Below are 26,439 nucleotides of genomic sequence, written 5' to 3'. Positions count from 1 at the left end.
GTCCACCTATCATCAATTTATTTTTTCCAATTATTATGGCAAGCACAATCTTTCAAAAATAAGATCAGCTCCCTGGTCAGACAACCTATGATGTGCTATGTGTCTTTATTACACGTTTCAGAAACTCTGCTTTGTGAAACTGCCTTGCATTATAAACAAAGCAATGTAACTCTGGAGTCTAGGTTACATAAAAAAGAAAACCCAAACCCCCTCACGATTCACCTCCTACTTCACCCCCTCATCCATTTGCCTTACACGAGTTAGGAAGAGCTATTTCCAGAGTGCTGTCAGACATGACAAAGAAACGTTAGCAAATACTCAGTTATTACTATAAACATAAATCATTCTCTGGCTTCCAAATCGGGGTCGCGTGGGTACTAACGGATGAAGAAGCACTCCCTTTCTAATTTCGTGCCTGGCCTCAGGCAACAAAAACACCCCGATCTTTGCAGAACTCGATGTCGTAAATACGCTTCGAAGAATGATGGCAGAACTCGGGACATGGAAAGCCACGGTCCTCCAGGGCCGGGCAGCGCTCCTGTGCACGCCGCGGGCATAACACCGAGGGGCCGGCTCCCGCCCGGGCAGGGACCAGCGGCCCCTGCTGTGGCAACCCTTGCGGTTCCGGACGCCGCTATAGCCCGGCAGCCCCTCCCGCTGTGGTGGGCCGACCCTCAGGCCCGCCGCTGCAAAACCCGGGGGCGGCAGGCCGAGCCAGAAGGCGGGCCGGGCGATACGCGCAGTATTGACTGCGCGGTTGGTTTATCGCTGTCGCCCCTGGGCCGGGAGCCGCGCCGAGGGGAGGCGAGGCCGCTCCGCACCCGCCCCTCCCCGCGCCATCCCGCCCCTCCGGGCCGCCCCGCCCCGCGCTCCCCGCCGGCTCCCGTAGTGGGCGGGGCGGGCTCGGCGCGGTGCCGCATGGGAGTTGTAGTTGCTTGTGCACCCGACGGGGCGCTCGGCTGTTCCGCGGGGGGGAGGGCTCCCAGAGTGCTTTGCGCACAGCAGAAGGCGGCGGCGGGAGCGGCGGGCCAAGCGGGAAGGGGGCGGACTACGTTTCCCGAGGTGCACCGCGGCCGCCGTTAGCCAGGCGCGGCGGCTTGGCGGCGGAGCCGGCGCGGAGGTTGAATGCCGGCGGGGAGAAGGGCACGATGGAGTTATCATCGCTCGTCAGGAAGCTGGGTAACGGCTCCCCTCGCCCTCCCGGGGCGCCGGGCCCGGCTGCCGAGAGGCGCCGCGGCCGCCCCGACCCCTCCTCCGGGCTGTGCGCAGGGGGCCGGCGGGGGGCCTTCTCCCCCGCCCGCGTACAGTGCTGCGGGGGCTCTGCCTGCGGAACGGGCCCGCCGGTTGTGCGCGGGAGCCCGGCTGCGGGCCGAGGAGGGCGGCGGGAGCGGAGGGCTTCTTCCGTGGCACTCGTGGAGCGCGGCTGCCACTGCACGGCCTCTGCTTCTACACGGCCCCCCACCCCCGGGCCACTTGTCAGTTTTCCGCCTTCTGCTTTTCCACTCGAATCCCCGCTGCAGGCGTGGAGGGGACGGTGGGACTCAGTGATGCTTCCCTAGCAAGTGCCGAAGGCTTTCTTTCTCCTTCAGATACGGTGCCTGTCGATTCAGTTGGCTGGGGTAGATTTTTGTCCGATTTCTGAGTCAGGCAGCTGTCGGTATCCACAATATATTCTGATAACAGTTTTCCGAATTTAGTCGTGTGCTTTAAGAAAAAGGCCACGCTCCTGGTTTACATTTGGCACCAGACTGTATCAGGATATTTTATAATACTTCTCCACTTTACACCATGTGAACAGACTTGATTAGTTTACTGCTGGCGAGTGCAATCATATTTGTATTCTTAGTAAGCGTAATATTGACAGCATAAAAGCTAGCCTTTTTCATGAATCTCTGACACTAATCTCTACTATTCTTTTTGTTCAAGTAAGAAATAAGTTATATCCGATGATTTTACGGGATCTTTAACTCCCTTTTTTTTGGGGGCAGGTCACGAACTGGCAGAGATAAGAGAACGATCTCTGAAGACTATTCTCTTTAAATTAGATCATAACTTGATTTCATATGCTGATCTCGTCCATGAAAGACTGCTTTTCAGTTATCTTTTGGAGTGGTTCAATTTTCCAGTTGTACCAATAAAAGAGGAAGTACTAAAATTTGTGAACAGTTTGATCAAGGTATGACATACTAATGTTTATTTATTTGTACTATATGTCTTTAGAATGTTGAAGCTAAATAAAACTGGACATTATTGGGTTTTGTAGCTCCTTGTAATGAGATTTTGGAGTGTTTTACGAAGACAGGAATAATAAAGTCACTGTGTAAACATAAATTAAAACAATTTGAGTGACTTGAAATGGGTCAGAGGGATAGCTGAAGAACATAATTCTTTTCTGGGTTTCTACTTTAGTTTCTCTGCTTTTTCTGTTTCTGATTTAGTGTTTAATTTCTTATTTGGAGTGTGATTTGCAGCTAAGCATTTGCACTGTTCCTGGGAAGTGAAGATTTGAACAATGGTGCAACTTCAAAAAAGTTGAGAAAACACTGCAGAAATTTCAAAGATCTCAGATTCTTACATTTTTGTGTTTTAATCACTAAACAGCTGCTCTGCAGAGGAAAAAAAGCCCCATCCTTGATACTGATGGATGGCCTAAACACATAAAGATGAAATATAACTTAAGTTTTGATTACAATTCTTTCCTTTTGTCCCACTGCACTGTCCCGTTCCCTGTCTCCTGTCCCATGGCATCCCCGTGTCCGGCTCCCCCCCCCCCCCCCCCCCCCAAAAGATCTTGACACTCCTCAGGCTAACTTTGTCAGGTATTTGTCCTAATGTAGCATCCACCTGCTGCCCAGAAAATGATTGGAATTGGTGCAGTGGAATTCTTCTCTCAGCTTCGCCCCAATGTGGATCCAAACTTGCAGGCCATAATTGATGGAATTGTGGATGGACTGTTCTTCCTTCCTTCTGGACTTCCTTCTAGTTCTGTGTCAGTATGTTATCAAACTCGGTCTCAGCCTTCAGTGGATCAACCAGGTAAATTACATGTTTTGAAGTGTGGTTTATTTAAAATTAAAATAAATTAAAAGCTTCTAGGATATGAAAAGCCAGTGTTTGCAGGCATAGTAGGCAAATTATTACTGAGAGATCCATGAACTGTATGATAAGCAGATTCTGCCAGAGAAGGTGTGATCTTAGCTAAATCAGATAGTGCCATTTCTGTAATGGAATTCTCCGCACAAGAGCGGTCCTGTAGTTTGTAGTCAGACCTCTGTCCGTTTCTTGGGTGTGTAATATCTGTTTGCTGTAATGTAAAAAGGGCATGACACAGGAGTGACTTCCCAAGACAGTTTTATGGCAAGTGTAGCAACTTTGAACAAATCTGTAATTAAGCCAGTATGCTTTGCTGCTTTTCTTTGCACAGTAGACTTTACCTTTGAGAGCAATTCATATCTTAAAAAGAGAAAAAGGAAGCAATAGAATGATTTTGAAACTGCATTAGTTGTTTGCACTGTCTGCTTAGTTTTGGATAAGTATTTTTCATAGAAAAAGATGTAAACTTTGTTTAAAATTGCATATTACATCTGAAGTGCTTCACATACATGTGGAGTGCTATTACTTGATTCTGTTATCTAGCTTATTATCTGTCTGTTACAATGATTTACAGTGCCTCTTGGATGTAGTCAAGAAGTAAATCCATGTGGTTGTTCTTCTGCTCTAAAAATTTTATCACAAAGTATAGAGGAGAAAATTATGTACAGTGGAGGTCCTTACTTCATCCTCCTTGTTCCTGTGGGAAAGACACTGCTGTTATACTGCACGGTGTAGTAATGGCCACACATCTGTCCCTCATACTGCGCAATCACAGAGATAAAAGTAATTTTCCTGTGGTTTCTGCAGACTGTCTAATGCTTGGGAGTTTTAGTTTGATAGAACTATGTGGTACTGGTGATCAATTTTTTTTTCTCTTTTCCTCCCTTTGCTTATGTAGGGGCAGTTTTTTACCCAAGATTGCCCCAGTATGGGGAATAACAGAATAATCTTTTACATATGCATTCTTAAGATAAATCTTTTTGAAGGTACACAAATGGGGTATTATATGTAATCTCTATTTATGCCGTAAATTGTATGCATGTGTGGATTAAATAATCTCAATGTTTAGTAACAGGAGAGTTGTGGGTTTTTTTCAACTTCAGTTACTGCGAAAAATCGTAAATTAACAATCTGGGCATTATCTAGTTTGATCCTTTGAACCAAATGTTACATTCTGGAGAGATTGCTTTTAATGTTACATACAAACTGTATAACAAAATATACATAAGGTGTATTAATTACATGTATTTAATAATATTCATATTATACACAGGGGGGGCAGTTTTTCATGTGACCTGAAAAGACAGCAGTTTTGGTAGAAAAAAGTTTTAAGGAGTTAATTTAAGAAGTTAATTTTGTTACTACTTAGGTAGATCAGAGGGAATGATGTTTTTGGCTTCCAGTTCTCCATCAGGCAATATGTTTTATGTAATTGTTTTTGTTATTGCTTTTATGGTATGCAAAATAGTATAAGAAAATGGAAAAAAAACTTCACAATTGCAGAATGTGCTTGTTAAAAGTAACCTTGACACACTCTCTTTACTCTACTTTCCCGATATCTGAGACTTTTAAATTGGTTTCTTTAATAGGTTAAAATTCAAGGGCAAAAGGGAGGCAGTTCAGGAAAAGCATGAAGATAAATTGAGTTTTGCTTTTGGTCGTGGGGTTTTTTTTGGTGTACATTTTTTAAACTTACCCTTTATTTGTTTTAGTTCTGCCTCAAGAGGAATTATTCACTGGATATTTTTGTCAAGGTAGAAATCATCTGCTGCAGTTAGAAATGCCTCCCAAAAGAACAGTTGGTATGTGTAGTTATAAAATAAGACGATGTTAATTAAGGAAAGTGCTTAGACTTGTAATATAGGTTGAATTCCATTACAAATATTATTATTGTCTATTCTTTTTCCTGTGGAAATCTAGTGTCAGAGAAACTACGATTATAATGCTTATGACATTCATCTTAAGAGATCTTTCTTATTTCTGGTAAATAGTGTAACTCTTTGGAGTATGTAAAGTATATCAAAATATACTGTAATTTAAAAAAAATATTTAAATTGATACTGTTTTTCAGAAGATCTGTGTTCCATAATAAAAGTGGCTGGTTAAGTACCTTTTTATTTCAACTAAGCTTTGTATGAAGTATCTTTCTACTTTTCAGAAAACTAGATTAGGTGCTTCAGGAATCTTTAATTTCTGTCTAAATGAAAACCTGTGCTATGCCTTTATTTTTTGTCAGTAAAGTCATATGAAATGTCTCACTGACAAACACAGACCAATATTACTTTGGCAAATCTTTGCCTGTACCAATATACTAGTAGCAGTTCACAGGAGAGTGTCATATTTAACATACAATACTGTGCTGAGAGCTAAATTTTAAAATATGACTTTGGAGTTACTGTATGTAAATCACCAGACTGGTTTTTTTAGCAGTGTATCAGCTATCTTTACAAATACACAGTAATAATTACAAAATTTAAGCTAAAACGAGCTTTCAAGTTATGTTAGTTAAAAGTTGTGTCATAATTTAGTAACAACTATAATTTCTACTGCTTTAAGAGTAAAAGCATGAGGTCAACTTCCCATTTTTAAAGATCATGCTAATAGATATTCTTTAGTAGCAGAGCAAAATTATAATTTGATTGAAAGCATGATGTGGGGGACCGAGTACTCTTCCACTAATTGTGTGTTTTCTATTTGCTAAATCTTTCTTCAGTAAATGTATTCCTTTTGATTTGAGATGGCCTTAGTATTTTTTTGGTGTTGCTGAAAACTGTCATTAGACGCACTTGAGTTTGTGCGAGTCTATATTTAGTAGAAGGTATTTATTTCAGGTAGTGTATAGTTCGTAAGTTTTTGACTTTGTCATGGAATTAAACAGTTTAATACTTCTATAAGGTATACTCCAAAGTATTCATGCTCTTTTTTTTTCAGTGAAGTGCTTGAAATTTTCCACATTTCCTTGGCTGACTCTGACTTCAACAGATAGACATGTTCTTTCATCAAATGAAAGGTATAGTAATAGAAACATTACAGTTTGCTTGTAGCTTTTATTTTTCTTGTGTAAAAATGGTTCTAAATTTTTGTCCTTCTGCATCACTAGACTGTTTCTGTAAGTAACCTAATGAGTTAATTTTTGATAAATGATCATATGAGCTGAACTGAAGTTGGGCAGAACAGATAACCACTGAGTTGTAATAGGACAGGTTTTCTGTTAATGTCGCACTCCATTCATTGTTTTTAATTCAGAGTACATTTTTTGTTCATGACACTTTTGTCTATCTTCTAAATTTCTCAAGTGAATCAAAGATTTCATTCAGCTAATTTTAGAACAAGCTAGAATAAAATCATTATTTACCCCCACGGCCACTTGGCAGAGAAATCCATGCTTTCAGTAGTAGCTTAACTGGGTTTAGGCCAATAAGTTTAGGTTCAATGCCTTACCCGAGGGCATTGAGTCATTCAGATCATCTTTCTGCAGTGATTTTTTTTGTTGTTTTGTTTTTAACTTTCATTTAGAAAAACAGTGTTTTAAGTGGTCCAAGGAAAAGTTCTGTAGCTGGAATTCATTATGAGTTGACACAGAGTTGGGATAGGTTTCTATCATAGCCAGCAGTATCATGGACTTGGACTATTTAACAAGTCTACTCTAACTGTAAGCTTTCTTGTAATAGGTTGGTTTTGTTTTGTTTTGTTTCCCCCTTTCAAAAGATCTCTGAAGCTGTAAAACCTCTTTAATATTCAATTTCTTTTATGTCTAACTGTAGAAAAAGAACACAGATCCTTAAAACTGGACTTGTTTGAATTTTTTTTTTACAATGGTTTCAGAAACAGTGGTTCTGAAACAATAAAAATAGAAAAAAGTGAAGTAGAATACCCAAAAGATTCTTATTATCTACTAATATACACGTTAAAGAATAGCTAATACATTTCTTCTTTTATGTAACTTCCCACATATGTAATTCAAGTGCTTTTCAGTTGTGTGTGAACCTTAGTAATGAAAGAAACTTTCTTACTGGTAAAGTTAGATTACTTGTCGTATGCCACTGAGATAATCACTAGCTTCACAGGGGATTTCCAGACTTTCTTATCTTAATTTCAAATTCAGAATCAATAAAATTATTTCTCTTCTGGGAACTTAATTTTACATGTGTTTTGATAACAGCTGGAATTGAGTTTGTTCTTTATTGTGTACAGAATTAGCATACCTAAGGAATAATTCAAGTTTAAAAAATGGTATGACGATAGAAATACATCCTATTTTTTTTTCTTTAGAATCTTCAGTGTTGTCATTATGACTTTCTTGTAAAGGCTTGTTCAAGCTAATGATTACTTGTTGGGTTTTTTGGTTTAAATCCATATTTAAATATGAACTGCATTTTTAGCTCTTTGAGAAGTAACAACCAGAGTTTAATTTGGAGTACATGTGAGCTTCTTCAGGATGTGATTATGCAAGATTTTCCTGCTGAGATCTTCCTTCAAAGGCCAAAGATTGTACAGGCAAGAATTCACATAAAGTTTAAGGTTTTTACTATGCTATGGTATAAGTTGTGCCAAGTAAGAATTGATGTAAATGGTACAATTTGTTTCTAAACAAAATAGCTAAACAAGAGTTCCTTTATGTAAACTCTAGGTGCATAAAAAAGGGGAAATTAGCTATATACTGTGTTTAGAAATTTACTTGGTTGTAATAACGTATATTCCTAATCATTAATGAACTGTTGTGAAGTAATACTTTGTTTCTTCTGGATAAGATAAAATTGTCTGTCATATATGCACACCCTCTAATGGGCTCCCGTAATGAAAGTAGTGACTTCATTGAAAATACAGTGTGGAACTCAGCTTTTTCCTTAGGACTGATAGTCTTGCATTCAGTAGGAAAACAGTAGTTAAGCCTATTTATTCTTTGCTGTGATTTTTAAACACTTAGAAACATTTGTGAACTATATTTAGTGCAAGACTCTTGCTGGCATGGTTGTTCATGAAGGTGCATTAATGTTGAGATACCAGTGTTGATGGCTTTGTATTTGCAGAGTCTTTTGTCTCTGCTAAACCTGGCTTTTGGAGGAGATGGAAGACATCGGTTAGCGTTGCAGGCTGTGTCGTGCCTGCAACAGTTGTGCATCTTCTTGAGAAGCAGACTTAACTTTCACAGAGATCCAAATTTTGCTTCCACAGAGCAAGGTAGGTATTTTTAAGTATTTGAAATACTATTGTGTTTTTACTGCAGGTAACACTGTCTAAAATGATTAAAAAAATAAAAAAGCCAACCCACAACTTTATAGCAAATGGTCTTTTGAAACTCTTTTGCTAAATTATGGTGTTTAGTACTATTTATGTTAGTAAATATTTTTGAGTGCTTGCGTTATTTTTTAAAATACTTACTCATTTTTACAATTTCCTGTGATTCTCCATTCGTCAACTTTTCCCAGTATCCAACTGTTTATATGTCAGCAGGAGAGGGATTTTTAAAAATTAAAACTTAATGAAATCTGTAAAATAAGTGGGCAGAGTTTCAGAAAAGTTTTCAAGCTATTAGTGCTTAACAATTTTGTTACTAATTTCATGAGCTACGTTAATTTTCTTTTCTTATTCTGATGGCTGAAAATAGTTTAATCATTGTTTTGGATTTTACATTCATTAGGGCTATTTTACAATGTTCTCAATGCTTAACTTTTGTAGATGTAATAGTGTAGATTAGTTATAATATTCTTGTTTCCATTTTGTCAGCTGAATTTAATCAACTTTGTTTCTGTAAATTGCCACTATATTTGTTGTCTTAATAAATGATATTGGCTGTTTTTTGCTAGTTGTTATAACATCAACAAATCCAGTAGTCTTAGTCAGACACTATGTTTGTATTTTTAAAACTCAAGATTTATGGTTTGACTGTAATTTTCAATTGTTTTGCCTTGGAATTGAGTTTCTAAACTTCGCTTCTTGCTAGTGTTAGGTTGTCATAGCTTGCCAGTATTTACTTAGTGTTTTCCATATCCTATCTTAGTTACTTTTACCATTACTTCACTCTAGTATCTTTCAGAATAATGGATTCCACTAACGGAAATATATGATTTGTGTTACATAAAGGTACAGCTTCCCAGAATTCATCTATATCTTACTGTCAAGAAGCAAGAGGTCCTCCTCGTTCTCAGAATCCATCACCTGGAAGTAGTAGCCCTCGTCCATCTGTGATTGGCCGGACAGTTCAGCGTCCTAGAGGAGATGGTCAAGATTGGGATGCAGCATCTTCCAGGTGAATAAAATAGGAAATAAATTAAATATTATTAGTATAGGATTAAACGGTTAATTCTTTTAACTGGTGTTCAGAATACATAGGATCAGTTTTACCTGCCATATTCTGTACCGAAACGTTTTTAACAGAATCTCTTACTATCAATTGTTATTGCTTGTGCACGTAAGATGCAGAAAAGCATTTATTCAGACTCTTGCTGTAAAGTCAGGGATTTTTCTTTTTCTTCAGCAGATGATCCCATAAGTTCTCTTAAGTTGAATGGCCACGCCATAGTTAACAGTGTACAGTGTTGTCAAAAATGCTATGTTGTATAAAGATTTCCATTAAAGTCTTTAAACTTTGTTTTTAAAGCTGACAACAAATTCTGGTTGTATAACATCTAAAAATTCTACTCCAATGTGAAATTATGAATTGTCTGCATACCCTCAAAATGTTGAGGTTTTTTGTTTCTGTGTGGTTTTATTACCTTGACACGACAGACTTAAGCTGCTGTTCAAGAACCAATGTCTTCTAGTACATGGGAATTTAATAGTTCTTGTGAATTCTTACTTTGTGCCTGTTGGTAGTTCTTTTGAGTCTCTATGGCATATTGGCTTAGTGACTGAGTAATTCCTACCTATTCAAATAGACTGTGATATTACAGATGAGAATAGCTCACACAGTTAATTGTAAATGCATCTAGAGAGTCATTATATTAAAAGGTTATTTTTACTCATCTTAAATCTAATATATTCATTTTTTATTAGGTAGCTAATATGGCACTGTGTATGAACTCCAGGTTTTATGTAGTCTGGGACGTGACCATTTTCCTAAATTGAACAGTTAACAGTATAGTAGTAGCTGGTATGTATTGTGCAAGAGACAGGGATGGCCTAGCTATCCTTGTAGTAAGGAAATCTAAATAAGAGTAAGCACTAGTTAAGGTGGTGATGAGACATCTACAAACCAGGGAATGGTAATTTATTAAAAGTATAAGGCCATGTTATGAGTTGTTCATGATGGTATACTTTTATCTCCTTGCATCCTGTGTGCTGCAATAGAGCTGCTCACTACCTATGAATCCCATTTCTTACAAAGATATTATATAATTTAGCCCAGAGACAGCATAAAGAAAAATACGCTGTTGAATAGAAAATGTGATAGAGGGAAATGACTATAGTGTTACTTTGATGTTGCTGATTTTGTTATGTAAGAGCTGCTTTTCATGAATTTTGTCTTCTTCAACATAATTATAAAACAAATTGTTTATTGCCATTTTATATGTAACTCTTCTTTTTCCTTGTTCTTAAATCTTGAGACTCTTCAATCTATCTGTTTGTCTGTTTCAAATTCTGCCTGGAAACTTAACCTTTCCTCTTCTGAATTGTTTTTATGATTGATACCTCTCCTTCCTTACCCTCTGGTAAGTGCAGTCGGAACCACTACGTGTTGGTGAACTCTTCTATTTTACTTATAGTCTTCTATCGACCTCTTAAAATCAGTTGGGTTTTAAATTTGTAATTGCTGTTCTTTTAGACATCTTTTCTGTTTAGTTAGACAATATAATGTAACACAGTCATGCCGCAATTCAGTTTCTTCAGCTTGTTTAATAAGAAAAAAAGCAACCAAACAGAAAACAATTATAAAAGTCATACAGGTTTTTAAAGCAATTCAAGATTTCTAAATGTTGTTTAGGATAAGAAAAAACATTAAAAAAACATTTGTTCTGAGTTGTATTAATTATAATGCTGCCAATAGAATTATTTTTGAAAGCAGTTGAAAAATAATAAAATTATGAACTCTATATATAGTTCATACTCTTGAATAATGATATGTATAATAACTATGTGTATATTTTCTGGTATACACTTGGTTGCACTTAAGGCTTTCTTGGCCAAGGGAATATTTTCTGGTTTGCAGTGGGCAAGTCAGTCCTACGGGCTTAAACATAGGGCACACTTACTTATTTATTCTTCTAAGGGTTCTTGTGGCTAGCCTCATAGAATGGTTTTAATACAGTAGGTATAGTTCAGGCTGAAATTTCATTTAGTAAGTGGCCTTGTTTCAATCAACTGATAGACTTTGTTCATCAAAGATAACGTTTCAAATCAACTGATTTTTCTCTTGCAATACCGTATTCGTTGCATGTGTATTTCTTCCAGTACACATATCTAAGTGCATTTGAAGATGACTGCCAAAACAGTAGACATTCACTTGTGATGCTACCAATTCTGTTTTTAAAAAAACAGCCAAAGAAAGATCCCCTCTTTGTGCAGCACTGGTGGATAGAGAGAAAGATTGGGGTGGAAGGTAGGATATGCATTAAGGAAGGAGGACATTAAAATACTTGATGCTCTTTTTAACATCTATACATATATGGGTTTTCTCTTCCAGAGTCAACTATGTCTCCTTTTTTTAATTCGTTTTGTTTTGTTTGTTTGTTGTTTTAAGTGGAAACAGTACTCAAGCAAATGCAAACTCCAGAATCTCTCTGCACTCGCCACTTGATGTAGGACATATTGACCTACCAGATATTGAAAATGAGGACACTTTGGAATTACAGATGAAGCAGCTTAGCCTTCCTCAGTTCTGTGTTTCCATCTTGGAAAATGCAATACCTCTTCTAAGAACAGGTGGGACACTTAATTTAAAACTATCTCATTTGCGTATCCTTCTCATCTTTAGTACAAACCTCTTCTGAAGTTGGTATTATGAGGTAAGTACCTCAAGTAAATAAGGTACATATGATTACTGATGATAGGTATAATGGTTCTTTTCTAGGGAATTTGTTCAGGTCGTAAAACTTGAATCTTCTGGTTGATTTCCAGAATTGTTGCAGAAACTTCAAGTGCTTTTTACTGATGGTGGGCAGTAGTGATAGGAAGTGGGTGTGTGGTGAAAAAAAATGATGTGGCTGGATAAAATGTCATTCAAGAAGATTAATAAATAACCACACTTAACAAAATGTTTTTGATCTCCTTGAGCATAGAGTTTTCCTCCTGTTCAAGAAATAATAAACATAAATTCTGGAAAAACGTTTCTTTTTATTCTTATGAATGCAGTAACAAATTATATATTATATAATTATGTTTTAAGAAACATAAGTAATGATAGTCTAATTGCAACTAATGACTTTTATTTTAACTTATAAAGTTTCTAAATTGCAAAACATTTTCAAAGGACAGTCTTTTTGCTCTTAGGTTGAGGAAAATAGTATTTAGTTGTAAAACAATGTAATTCAAAATGGCTGTTGGTAAATGTGGTAGGGTTTTTAAATACACGAGCTGAAAATGTACATCCATCTATGACTAGAATACTAAAAATTGTTTTTTTAATATACCTGTCAACATTTCCTGAGTAGAGGCTTTAATTTATAAAAAATTATATGAAATATGTATGAAACTTTCATTTACTGTTGTTTTTATGATTGTTTATAACTTTTTATGATTTTCTGTCTGTCACGGAATACTAATTTACTTGTTCTGTTTCATAGTAACAACATTAATCTGTGTCCACTGGAAAATTATTAAATCCTCATTCTTTTTGGTAATAAACCAAACTAAAAAAAATGAAAGTTTTGTTTCCTCTTTCAGAATAGTGATATTTAAATAATAATTCTTGACAAGCACATTCATGACTGCTAGCATCTTCTCCAGTTTTACACTATAAATAAGAGAAAACATATTTTCTATATTTTCCATTTCTGGCACATGTCACTTCAAATCTGCAGAGTTAAAATATAGTGAGTTTTTCCATCTTTCAAGACTCTTTCTGTGCATGTTATCATACAACTAAAATAGTTTTTTTCAGATGAAGTTGATCCATCTTTGTTTCTCTTGCCCTCAGTTTTTTTTATATTTTTAAAACCCTACTAGATGATATCTCTTCTTTCTTTTACTGTGCTGTAATGAGACATAGTTTGTAAGCAAACTAATATTTTTATCATGTTCCCATTGACCTGAAATCCTGTGATATGAAGTTTTACGATGATACTTGAGAGAGTGACACACAGTAACACACTTTCTCCTGTATTTCCTGAATTCTTTTCCTCAGTAAAATCAACAGGCACTTACATTATTGTCACCTTATGTGATATATATGGTATAAATTACTTTAGGCATTATTTGAAACATTTTCTTCTAAATGTTAAAATTACTGGATAAAGGAAAACCAAGCTTACTATAAAACTTGCTTTCTTATATTTTACAGTCTAACATATGTTTTAGTTAAGCTCAAATTCTGTTTCATGTGGAGATGTTCACTGGGATTTTTCTTCCTTTGTGTTGACCTGTTTTGTGAGTGAAGTAATTTCAGAAATCAGTAGTGGTGTGGGTTGTGCGTTTTTTGGTTTTGTGATTTTTAATTTTTTGTGAGCAGTTTTAAGCTACCTTATTTGTTTGAAGTGTAATACTGCTGTCTTACATGTGATTATTTAAATCTGAACAGCAAAAGTTTTGTTTTATAGTCATTAATTATATCTGTCTTGCTGTGCATTTATTAATAACGTACTCTTAGCACATACTAATTGCCATAGGCATTGGAAAAAAGAGTATTTTGCCCTTATATTCATGTAAGAGTATGATGGAATAAACTTGCATGTCTGTAGATCATGACAGCTACAGAAAAGTGTTGTTATAAGGTGTTATGTTTAGATAGTAACTTTAAAATATTTCTGAAACTGTAACTCAAATTAAAACCACCATTATTTAATACTTACATTATAATGGAGAAGTTTAGTCATCTTTCAAATGTTTTAAGCACAGAAATTTCATTAAGAATTTGCAAAATGGTTGTGAAGAGAAAAAAAGTACTTTTTGGAGTTTTCAGGCATATACTCTTCAAATTGGCAACATTTTGCCTAAAATAAATGGAAAACAGCACTTCTGTGAGATAGCTAAAAGCAAGCTTTCAGAAGGGCCCTGTGCCATTCTCTGCCATATGCTCACTCAGAACAGATCACTTAGGCTGCAGATTGGATGAGCTGTGGTCATTGTCACTATGTATGTAGTCGCACACACATTTTTATATGTTTTCCTCAAGGATATCAACAAGGCTTCTACCGTGTCTAAAATTTATAAAAGATAGAAAAAGTGACAAAGAAATTAGTATTTAATCAGAACAAGCAGTAGACCTTGCTTTCTTTTTAAACAGACTTTGAAGGATACAAATTTTTTATGGTAGTTAAAAAATAAATTGGAAATTCAGTAGTGTTGTGTGAAATCCATCCATGGTTTTAAATAGAAACATACCAGCAACAAGTAACTAAGCCAACAGTTGCACTAAATTAAGTATTTGGGGGGAAACTGTCACTGTAGGGTTCCCTAGGATGCCAGACAGTTTTGGCATCTTCTGTTCTATGAGGCTGAAAATATTTGATCTGGCTTCAGATATTCTGCCTTGTTCTTCACAAAACCTTCTAGCCTTTGCTTCTCTGCTGTTTCATTATCTGTGGATGTTAGGGGGAAGTTTGTAGTAAATGTAGGCTGTAAATGTTTAAGCTTGGTCCAGGTTTCTTTGTGGCCCTGTGTTCAAGAATAAAACTGTGCAAAGTATAAAAGTTGCTAAGACAGACCAGATTAATCTTCTTGTTAAGAGGTACTGAGTCAGAAGGAGCAATGAAAATGAATAAATATCAGCCTAAAAATAATGGGGGAAAATTGTTATGGAGAAAAGTACGAGTGGATAAAGTGGGTGTTCATCTCCTTGCCTTTCAAAAGAAGGTCTCAAACAAAATAATTGAGGAGGACAGCCACTCCTGCTATACTTAAAATGGAGATTAACAAGAATATTTATGGAAGGACTGTAAACTAGCTGTCTCGGCAGGAGAAATAAGTGACTTTATTCTGAACTTCAAAGTAGTCCAGTAATTGGATTTACAGCTGTAGTAAAGTTTATGTAGTACTATAGGATTTAAGGAAATGCAGGTTCTTTTCAAGTATAGGATTGCTTTAGTCTCTATTGTGATTTTGGCTAGTTGTTGTATTCCATGATTCAAAGCTGTTGGTGTTTGAGGGCAGTTAGCATTAGTTTAGGAGAAATGTACAGGAAAATCAAAATATCAGAATTTCAGATTTAGACTAATCTCTTGTTCAGAATGGTGTTTTCAGAATATCATGATATAATATTTTGTCTGTATTTGAATTATCCTCTTATTTCCATTCCTAGGGAGTAGGAGAGTGACCATGGAAGTTCTTGACTTACTTGTTGAAGACATGTTCCTTATTGGTGATGCAATTTCTGAAAATGTTTGGGAAGATGATAGCCTTTTTGCATTGGAATTGGTAAGATTCTTTAGTGTTTGATCAGCCATATTTAACAGTCTGCTTTTATAAGCCTCTGACATTTTCTGGAGTGATTCATATATATAATGTTCTGCTGAGCTACCCTTTTGAAAATTTTAAGTAGTTTATTTCTAGTTCTGTCACTGGCACATTATTATTTTTTAAAAATATAAGTTCTTTTACCAGATGATATTCAAAGTTTCACCTTAAGAAAATAAGTAATAAATTTTGTCTTGTCGTGGAAGGCTGTTAAGCAGCTATCGAGAGAAACACGTGTAGTGAAGGGCATCTGAGGGAAAAGTGCTGACTACAAATATTGGAGTCCGATTTGATGTACATGACAACTTCCACTTTCCTTACTCCTTATAAACTATCTCTTTAAAATTAGGGAGATAACTGTTTAGATCCAAGACTGGAATTGTAAGGTACATGGTATCCATTTCCCACAGGACCTATAGATCCCTGCACAGATTTCAGCTATCCTTAACTCTGTTGCTTAGCTGGGAAAGAAAGGAGAAGGCTTTTTGGCCCAGGAGAGATTCAGAGCGTTAAGGTGCTCTTGACCAAGCAATTTGAATTGCTGAAAATGTGTACCTGAGTACAGCTAAGAGTTGTTATATACGTGAACTATTAAATTAGTGAATAATAGATAAAATAACAATGGCCAACTTGTTTTTTCGAAGACAAGTGAAAGCTGAAACATAAGCCATCATGGCTTATGCATGTAAAAAACATGCCAAAGTTGCATACTGAAGCTTGTCTAATAACTTAAGTGTAGTGTTAGATGCATATGACTTCAGTTAGAATTCATGCAAATACCACTGAATATGAAAAAATGGTATTACAATAATTATTAACATATTACTGTAGGCTTCACTAGTCTCTATTTCAAAACATATTATTTATAGGACCTAGCAGTGAATGAGAACTTTTTTCTTTGCATTTAGTGTACTGATCTGTTAAAATCTTATAATTGATCAACATCAAGTCGGTACTGAAGATTCCTTGCAGAACACTTAATCTAAGAAGCTTAATATAATCTTTTGTCTAGTTGTTGTATGACCTGAATGAGTATATTCCATTGCATATAAATCTGTCAAACTAAAGTGGAAACTGTGAGCATTGTGACACCTACATCATACTGTTTGTTGTTAGTAGGATAATGTTTGTCTTCAGGGACAAGGAAAAACTCTGCAAATAAGCTGGGTAATTGTATACAATTACACTGATCTTAAAAAGAAAAAAACCTCTCCTGATATAACTTAATTCCATTGGTAGAATTTTGAGTTTTATTAGTAAAATACTATTGAGATATAAAATTCACCTCCCGTTGAAAGTTATGAATCTCCATCAATTTGTGATGTGGAGCTGGACTGTGCAGTGCAGTTCAATAAAGCTAATTTTGATAAAGCAATTGCAAGGCAGGAGATAAAAAACACCTCTTCATCTTTCTTAGTGTTTAAGTAAATAAAAATAACTGAATGGACAATTTTAGAAAACAACTCTTAAACTTATCATTATATTGTTTAGTACTGTATCAAATAAAATGTCTTTTATAAGAAGTAGACTGTTTTTAGAATTATTAGAGCAAGCATGTTTTCTAAGTACTGAAGCCTTTGTGTTTTTTATTGGCTCCAAGAGAAGGAGGTCATGTGTCTCCTTTCTATGAAACTTGAAAGCCTTTCTTGCATAACTTTTTATGTTTGTTTTTCCAGTTTTAAAACTTAGCACTGGAATGTCTTTGTGAAAAGTAGGTATTTTGGAAATCAAAAATACTTGAGTTTGTAATTGTATGTATTTTAATCATGCTTTTATGTTTCCTTCCTTCTGAGTAAGATTTTTACTCTTTCCAGTTTTGTCATGTGTACTTAAGTGCAGTTTGATTCTGCCATGTCAAAAAAGGTAGATAATGCAGATTGCTGTAGCCCATTAGCTTTTTTGGATCACTAGCTTTGACAGTCATCCCTGTCTCAGGGAGGAATAAACTTTGAATCTACTGTTGATTTGAGACTTCACAGTCTTGAAGCAGGGGCCCTTCCTGCCTCTGCAAACTGTAGCAGGGCAGAGAGAAGCTTAGTTTTTTGAACTCCTGAAGATGAAAATGAATCCTTTTCATTTTACTTTGCAATAACATGTGTAGATAATTACTTTAAAAGACTGATTTTAATCAATTGCTTCTTGTCATTTTCTTCAACTGTAGCTATGTTCAGTCAGAAAAATAGTGCTTAATTGCTGAACAGTGATTATCAATTTCTGGAATTAATAAACTAAATCTCACATGTGCTATTGCCTTCTTAATCATGATTTGGCATTCCAAAACTGGCAACTGAAATTAATTCTAGCTTTTTTCCAGTCCCCTAAGTACCTGGCTTTTTCAGATGACCAAAATTCTGGAAACTAGTTTTGTTTTCTCTGGTGTCAATGAGCCGTATTTATCCAAATTGCAGTGATTCTTGAGTAGGATTTTACATAATACGAGAAATGTGCTGCTGTTTCCTTTGAGAATGAATAGGCGTAAAAGCCATTTGATGTTCTCAGAGTTTGGATTGTGGGTTGTTGCTCTATTTATTAAATTTTAAGGTGAAGAAGCTTTATTAGCATGTTCAAAGCATCCCTTAATATTTCAATATTAAAAGTGAACTTCAAAATAGTTAACATTCCCAAAGTTCAAAAGTATAGTGAGCAGGAATTGGGGGGGGAAGGGCGAGAGAAGAATAACCTGTAATGGATAATTACTGACCAAAGTATTCAGAACTACAAGTGAACGTGGAGTGAGGTTTAGAACTATTGCACAGTTCTGTTCAGATAACGAACAAAATGCTGTCTATTTTGTACCATTTCTGTTGTTTTAAATTATTTGGTATAATTGTGTTAATGATGCTATGGGTGCATAGCATCATTATGTGTATAAACACTGTAAAGATACAGCAAGGTTTCAGTTGTTTCTAATTATTGTATTTCTGATTTTGTTTTCAGAAAGAGAAATTGCTTTTGGTCCTGGGTTTGCTTGGAGAAACTATATTGTATCACAAAACCAATATAAGTGAAGAGCAGCCCGAGGTGATGTTGGTGCATCACAGAATGGCATTTATTAGCATTTCACTCTTCACTGTTAGATTGTTGCAAATACTTCTCCCTGTAGAAAAGGTATGCTATCACTAATTTTAAACAATTGTCTTTTGGTTTTGCATTGTAAGAGGGCAAAAAGTGATACCTTCCTCAGTGGTTAATACTGGGAAGATAGTCACTGGACAGAGAAACTAATCTGTTTTACATTGGCTGATGTATGATCACAGAAAGCAACTTTCTCGGTTCTTTAGTTATCAGTGCCTTTTGTCTGAAGAATCTTCTGCAGATTTGAAGTCTTCAAAAGACATTTTTAATACAGTTTATAATGAGGATTTGAAATTCAATGTTCTTTTTCCTTTAGTGTGTGTTTTTCTGATTGATGTATGGTTTGCAAAGCTATGCTGTCACCTGCTGGTGTGTAGTATGCGTGCAAGTAAGACTAGAACTACATAATGTTTAAAATTGTCACTTAATCTGGTGGATCATAATAAACAATTATATTTCATATATCGCACTGATTTTAGGTATGCTTTGCTTCCAATGCTCTTTAAAAGAAATTCAGTTGTAGCTCTTGAGTGGTGGTTTTTTGGTTGCCCACCCAGTTTATTTCAGATGGGGAGGTCTGATGTTTAGAAGTTTTTGTGGGATCGGAAGTCTTAGAAGATGTTTAAACCTCTATGGATTTGTATTTTTTTGATCAGTTTTTATTGTAGTGTAGATCTTTAGACATTCTTCAGTCTGAGTAGCAGATTGATTTTTCAGTTACATATATTCAGTTATTACAAATAAATATATTACATATATTCAGCTATTAATATAAGTAGTCTCTTGTACCTGCAAATAAGTATAGGCATACTAATCTAATGACTTATTGTCATTTTTGTCTTTATGTTCTTATGTACATAATACAAAATTTCAGTTCTGTGTATGACAGGAGTTGGAAAAAAGTTACTGTATTTGAAGTAAAAATTTCAGTTGAAGGAATACGAAACACTTTCAGTAAAAAAAAATAAACTAACAACAGAAATCCCAGTTCTTAGTATGTGATACTACTATGTGGGATTGGAAACAGCTTTTTAATACAGCAAGATTGTGGTCTGTGTATTCTCTGCCATCTAGTGGTTAGATAGTAAATTGACCCTGGCCAGTGTTGTGTGTGGTCGGTAGTGCTGTGGCTGGATCACACACAAATTTTGTGACTGGGTGCAGGTGTGATATTAGGACTGACATCTAATGCACTCTCACTTTAAATTAAAAACCCAATAATTCTTCATATAGAACTCATTTAATATATATTTCTTTCTCTGTGTAGCAGCAATAGTGATTATACTTGTTGAATGATTGCAAATGCTGTTGTTGATTTTACTGTATTTTTATTTGTTATTCTGACAGTTGTTTTCTTTTTCACAGGCGAGTAAAGTTTTGCAGAAGAGTTTGCTGCACGCTTTATTTATTCTCTCTCTGGATGCATCCTTCTCCTTGGAATACCCAAGCATTCATGAATCTATTATAGCCTATCTGGAGCAGATGAATACTGAGAACTACAGTATTTATAAACAAGCTTCAGAAGCTGCATATTCGATCGAATGCACTTGTAACTTTATGGTTGAAGTTCATAAGAAGGTATGGAATTTTATTATATATTTCCTGTAGGCAAATTTCTTTCCTCCACTTCCCTTTCTCTGTAGAAAGAACTATAGTCTAGCATAGCCAAAGCAAATCTGTAAGTGTATTTTGTACTATGTAAGATGTAGTTAATTTGTATTTGTTTTCACTAATACTACTCATGATGTTTATAAAAATCTTATCCCAAGTAAAACCAAAAAACCAAACACTTGGAGGTTGGAAGTGGGCATGAGAACTTTTATGGGCAAAGAAGTAAGAAAGAAGCAAATATTCTATTTAAATATATATATAGTGTGTGTGTATATATGTCATCCAGTATATAAATAGTTCAGAAAATTTTAATTCCCAAGTATTTGGCAATTATAACTCTAATAAACATCTACTTCTAGACTGTGTGAGATTTGTGTGTTTCACTTTGTTGTGAAGACAACTAATATACTTTGCTTTATTAGCTAAGGGATTCTAGCACGGTACCAGAATATTATTCTCCATTTTCCAAATCAACAAGTAATTGTGCAGAATACTTGTTCCGCTGATAGTAAAATAAATTAATAAAATACAGCAGTATAAATGTAATGGTATCTTAAATCTGACTTAATCTATCCTTTATATAGGCAGTACTTTGCTCATAAAATACTGTTTGCAGTGAAGTTAACTCCATCAAATTTAAGTGGCTCATGTTTAATGTATTTGGTAACCAGAAGTATCAAGACATATGTACTTAAAGAAACCCAAATTTGCTCTTTAATATTAATAGTGAATTGTTAAAAGTTTAATAGCTAAATCTTTCATTATACTCTTCTTATATAAAATGCATATTGATTTAAAAAAATAATGATTTGATTAAAAGCATGAAGTATTCAAGGATGAGTCTATTATTGGGCATTTTAGAAAGTGTTTTGAATAGAGTTATAGTCTTCATGCTGTGAAATGTCAGACATACATTATTAAAATTGAGTTTAATAGAAGTTTATTTGGATTCAGCAGCTGAAGGATTTTCAGCTCCCAGAAGTAGGTTCTAAAATTTATTTTTTTGAAATCTATTGAATTAATTATTCAGGTTAATGATAAACTTCTCTGTGAAAGTCTGAACCAAACTCTGTTTAGTAAATGTATTAAACGATGATAAATTCTGAAAGATTACGCAGTAACATTGTATGCTTTTAATATTACTAATTCTGATAATTTATTTCTCTTTGTTTTACTTCTCAGGGAGACAGGAATGTTTCTGAATTAGTAGAACTGGCAGATCGGGCCTTAAGTAGTCTGCCCTACCATCAACACTTTCCTTTGCTTCAGGAATGCATTCATATATGCTCAAATATGTGAGTACATTAGTATTTAACTTGAGAAAATATAATCCTTTTTATGGATTAACTTTCTTAAGTAGAAGCTCAACTTGTTTATTCCCTGTACGTGAACAGTTGTTTTCTTCTAGCCATTGAAACGTCTCTTCTATATAATTTATGTCATTCTGTAGTGGATTACTTGAAAATTGAATTTCAGGTGCTAAAAACCTAATGTTTTATTATTTTCAATGCATAACCTTTTATGATTTTGTATATCAAGTTACGATGTGATTTACAAAGAAACAGCCTTAAAACACTGACCTGTCTTTCAAAATTTTATTTAATTTCTTTGTTCCAAGTGTATTTGCGTAACTTACATTAATTTTACTTTCAGAAATCCTAAAGGACTTATTTTTATTGTAGACACTGTATATTACAACATGGCATCTCATTTATTAAACAGCATGTTTTTATTGCTTTTTAAATTTTCCATATCTCTAGTTAGAGAATTTAAGTTACCTTGTGGTGACTGGAAAAGTTCTGTATTGAACACTTAATTAGAAATAAAAAATCTTAATTTTATACTGATTCACAATTTGACTTTAGGGATTTTTTTCAAGGAAATGACATTTAAGAGCTTTCTAATAAGCTTTTTTAAATTATGAAACATCAAAACACTATTCAGTGTTCTAATGCTTTTAGAATCAATTATTGTTTGATTCAGGCAACAGGAAATTCACTTCAATTTTTTAACTAACATCATTTCACTTTGTGATAGTGAGATGGACTTCCACCTCTACAATGGAAAAATTCTGAAAGCACATAATTTGTTTTATAGTCATATACTATGATATAAGGAGCCTATTGAAACTCAGTAGAATTTTATGTTTTCAGATGAACGTAAATGTTTGTCAGGCTCTGAATTTTGATGAGTGAATTTTGAAAAACTATGGTCTTTGATTACCTGCATATATAAAAAAAGAAAATAAATGTACAAATGTGAAGATCGATACTATGATTTTTGCAAATATATTGTGATTTCTGAACTTTTTCCTGTCAAGTCATTTTTCAGGAAGTATTTTTTAGAGATTATCCTGAAATTTAACATGAAAATTTTTGTAGTAATCTTTCAGTACTGTAAAATAAATAATAATAAAATTAATTGTTTTTCATTTTTAGTTGGAAGTCTGCCAAGGTTAACTCATTGCTTCAGTCTGAGAGTCAGAAGGTGCTTCTCCGTCTGTTGTCTCATCCTTTGCTGAATATAAAAGCTGAAGCCTATCGCTGCTGTTTGGAAGTGGTTAAGGTTAGAACTAATGCTTCGTTAATTCTCTTGGTGTTGTGCTAAATAGTGCGATATATAAAAAAATATATAACATAATATATGTGAAATATAGAAATCTAATATGATTTCCTCGTTAAAAGCATTTTTAATGCAAATTTTATTTACCGTGTTATATGCTGTGAAGTCTGTATAGGCCTGGGTGTGCAGTTTGTTAATGTTTTTGGTATTAAATCTAGTTGGTTAGGTTATACTTCGGGTACTGCACTTCAGAATGACAGGATTTCTAGAGGGGAGAAAAAAACTGGTTGACAAGATTACCTCATAATAGTGGTAGTCACTTTTTTTGCTGCTGCTACACAAATATTTGTATTTTACTTTGCTTTTGGAAAGAATTTAAGTGTTCAGTCTTGCTTGTCTGCTGAAATGAGGTTCGTAGAATCACAGGCTCATTTGGGTTGAGACCTTTAAAACTCATTTAGTCCATCCCCACCCTTTCACTAGATCAGATTGCTCAGAACCCCATCCAACCTCATCTTAAATGTTTCCAGGGATGGGGCATCTACCACTTGTCTGGTCAACCTGTTCCAGTGTTTCACCACACTCATCATAAAAAATTTGTTCCTTATACCTAGTCTGAATCTAACCTTTTTTAGCTTAAAGCCATTACCCCTTGTTCCTATTGCAACAGGCCCTGCTAAAATGTTTGTCCCCATCTTTCTTATAAGCCCCCTTTAAATTCTGGAAGGCTGCTATAAGGGCTCCCCGGAGCCTTCTCTTCTCCAGGCTGAACAACCCCAACTCTCTCAGCCTGTCCTCATGGGGGACGTGCTCCAGCCCCTGATCATCTTCCGGCCCTCCCCTGCACTCTCTCCAACAGGACCATGTCCTTCATATGTTTGGGGGCCCCAGAGCTGAGCACAGTACTCCAGGTGAAATCTCATGAGAGCAGAGTAGATGGGAACAATCACCTTCCTCAACTTGTTGGCCATGCTTCTTTTGATGCAGCCCAGGATATGGTTGGCTTTCTGGGCTGCACATGCACATTGCTGGCTTATGTCCAGCTTTTCCTCCACTAATACCCCCAAGTCGTCGTCCTCAGGGCTGCTCTCAATCCCTTCAACCCCCAGCCTGTGTTGATACTGGGGGTTGACCCAACCCAGGTGCAGGACCTTGCACTTGGCCTTGTTGAACCTCACGAGGTTCACATGGGCCCACTCCTCAAGGACGGATTCTATTCCCTTCATAGTAATTTTTCACTTATGTTTGTTTTTGTTCAGGTTGGTTTTTTTTTTTTTGGTACCTGAGTAAAATTATTTTGAGTTGATTGTTTTTCTGCTTTTTGTAAGGATATTTACTAAAGGAAAAATCATGCAATAACATATTAATAAAATACTGAGACTTTCAGAATTTAATTTCTTAGACCTTATAAAAATATGATAGAAAAATACCTCTTTTTCCTATGTATAGAAGCTTGGGTTGTGTATGTACTCATTGTTTTAAAACCTTAATTTGGTGGTGGTGGTTTTGGGTGGGTGGGGTGGGGTGTTGTTTTATTTCTGATTTTGTTTCATGTGGATATTTTGTCACCGCCTTATTTTTTTATAAAGATAGCCCAAGGGATAAAGAGTGTGAACTTCCTAAAAGTATGGGTGTGTTCTATATTAAGAATGACAGTGTCATATTCATAAGGTCATGCTAGCTATTCAGTAATATTGTCTCACAAAATAAAATTCACTTTTCTATTTTGATATAATACTTTGTTGTAATTCTTATTTTCTATAATGGACATCAGGAAAACTTACTGAGCTTATAGCACAATTCACTAATGTACAAAGATGCTGGAGCTAGTCTTTTGCAGAAAAAACCCCTATTTCCACTGAATGACACTTGTATCTTTTTGTAGGATTTTTACCTGCCTGTTTTATGTTTTGCTTATTTTAATGTAATACCAAACAGCTCATAAAGTTTGTCTAATTTATTTTCACTATTATTTAAAATAAAACCAAAATTATTTTTTATTTCTTAGTACTCTGTAGCAACAGGATTTTTCAGTCTGTCATCTATAATGACGGTGTTTCTTCCAGGGCTGTAATGTTTAGATTTCAGAACTGTAGTCTTCAAACTGCTTGAAGAGAGCCTTTCAACTGCATGACAAATTCAGGCAGTCTGTTAAACAAGATATAGTGTTGGGGACTGTCTTAAATTTTTAAACTAACCAACTTTATTTTTACTGAAGGACTGTTTAGGTATTCATAATATTGCTAAGCCTGTGTCTTCAGTCTGCCATGGAGTACATTTTCTTCTTCATCCAAAAGTTTTATATGAAATCAGTATGTTTGGACTTCAGGAAGATAAGAATGAGGTACTATGTTTAGTAGCTGTAAGTTGATGTGCATGCAAAGTAGGTGTTGATATTCTTCATGGTGGTCTGAGACTTACCTGAAGTTTTGACTACATAAGGTTTCTTGTATATAGAAAAGCTACTCAAGCAGTAAAGTTGTAGTAAATGGAACGATTTTTTTAATGATGAATTCGGAGACAAAATAATGTTCTGGGCACAGGATGCTATTAAATGTAATAAAGACCAATGAAAAATGAGATAAGCTATATTTTTTACTCTTTTTCTGTAATATATTCAGCCCTAATAAAATGTGCATATGATAAAATAGTGTGTATGATGCTTTACATTTATGGAAAATATGAAGTCTCAAGTCTTTGTAAAGGTGGGATGAGTTCTGAAATATGTGCATTGGTTGAACAGCAAAAAGAAATTTTAAATCTGAAATGTCTTTGCTGTAAAAATCTATTTCATCACTACAAACACATCTGTGTTTAAATTTAATTACCTGAGTCTCATAAAAGTGTTTTATAGTATTATAGAATAGGACCAAGTTTCCTTTGGGTTCATTTATATGCATGAATGCTTAACGTATATCCATTATTTCCTAGTTTATGTGTGAAGCTAAATAGGGAGTTCTGAGAGGGGAAGAAATTACTTAGGTTATTTGCAACTACTTTATAGCTGATCTGTAAGGTCCCTGCAGTTAGAGGAGAAAGAAGATTGACTAACAAATTTTTATTTATTTTTTTTAGCTTGTTTTCTGAAACAAGATTTCTTTTTTTTTTTTTACACAGCACTGTGCACAATTCCATTTAGAAGTGATTTTTTTGATGTTAGAATTTTAAAAGAAGTAAAATATCTTTGATAATGTGCTATGTATTTGTACTTTCTATGTAATTTCCAAGGAAAGCATTTATTTTGTTTGACTACTCCCTTGGATGTCTTACTAGAAACACAGCTAGATTTCTCTTTTAGTGATTGGTCAAGCATAACAAACAGGTTTCAACTGATACTGAATTTTAAAAGATCATTGAGACAGAGAATGCATGTTCAGAAAATTATCTCATCTTGTTCTCTTTACCTAATTATGCATATTTGTTCCAAAAAAATGTAATGATCATATCAAAGCATATTTTCATTTTTACTTCTTGAATGTATATATGCTATTTAAGTTTTCATAAAGCATCAGCTTAATCTTTCAGGCATGTGACAGTGAGAAGAAATTG

The 26,439-nt window shown here is 35.1% G+C and overlaps 1 protein-coding gene across 2 annotated transcripts in view; it reads left to right on the top strand.

The window, feature by feature from the left end:
• The first annotated feature begins 1,148 nt into the window (after positions 1-1,148).
• The window catches only part of RTTN (rotatin), a 90,413-nt gene continuing 65,122 nt past the window's right edge, over positions 1,149-26,439 (top strand). The window contains exons 1-15 of one of the 2 annotated variants that reach the window (XM_074897772.1): positions 1,149-1,179; positions 1,989-2,176; positions 2,838-3,036; positions 4,806-4,895; positions 6,025-6,103; positions 7,476-7,590; positions 8,124-8,274; positions 9,178-9,343; positions 11,774-11,955; positions 15,488-15,603; positions 18,580-18,750; positions 20,083-20,295; positions 21,511-21,623; positions 22,767-22,893; positions 25,109-25,234. In XM_074897772.1, coding sequence (XP_074753873.1) covers positions 1,149-1,179; positions 1,989-2,176; positions 2,838-3,036; positions 4,806-4,895; positions 6,025-6,103; positions 7,476-7,590; positions 8,124-8,274; positions 9,178-9,343; positions 11,774-11,955; positions 15,488-15,603; positions 18,580-18,750; positions 20,083-20,295; positions 21,511-21,623; positions 22,767-22,893; positions 25,109-25,234 — 2,067 coding nt within the window. Of the gene's footprint in view, positions 1,180-1,988; positions 2,177-2,837; positions 3,037-4,805; positions 4,896-6,024; positions 6,104-7,475; positions 7,591-8,123; positions 8,275-9,177; positions 9,344-11,773; positions 11,956-15,487; positions 15,604-18,579; positions 18,751-20,082; positions 20,296-21,510; positions 21,624-22,766; positions 22,894-25,108; positions 25,235-26,439 lie in introns of those variants that run through there. The other variant, XM_074897773.1, reaches the window with a different exon arrangement.

This window comes from Athene noctua, chromosome 2, assembly GCF_965140245.1.
Source record: "Athene noctua chromosome 2, bAthNoc1.hap1.1, whole genome shotgun sequence".
NCBI classification, from domain to species: Eukaryota; Metazoa; Chordata; class Aves; order Strigiformes; family Strigidae; genus Athene; species Athene noctua.
This window is presented reverse-complemented; position numbering and strand designations above follow the sequence as displayed.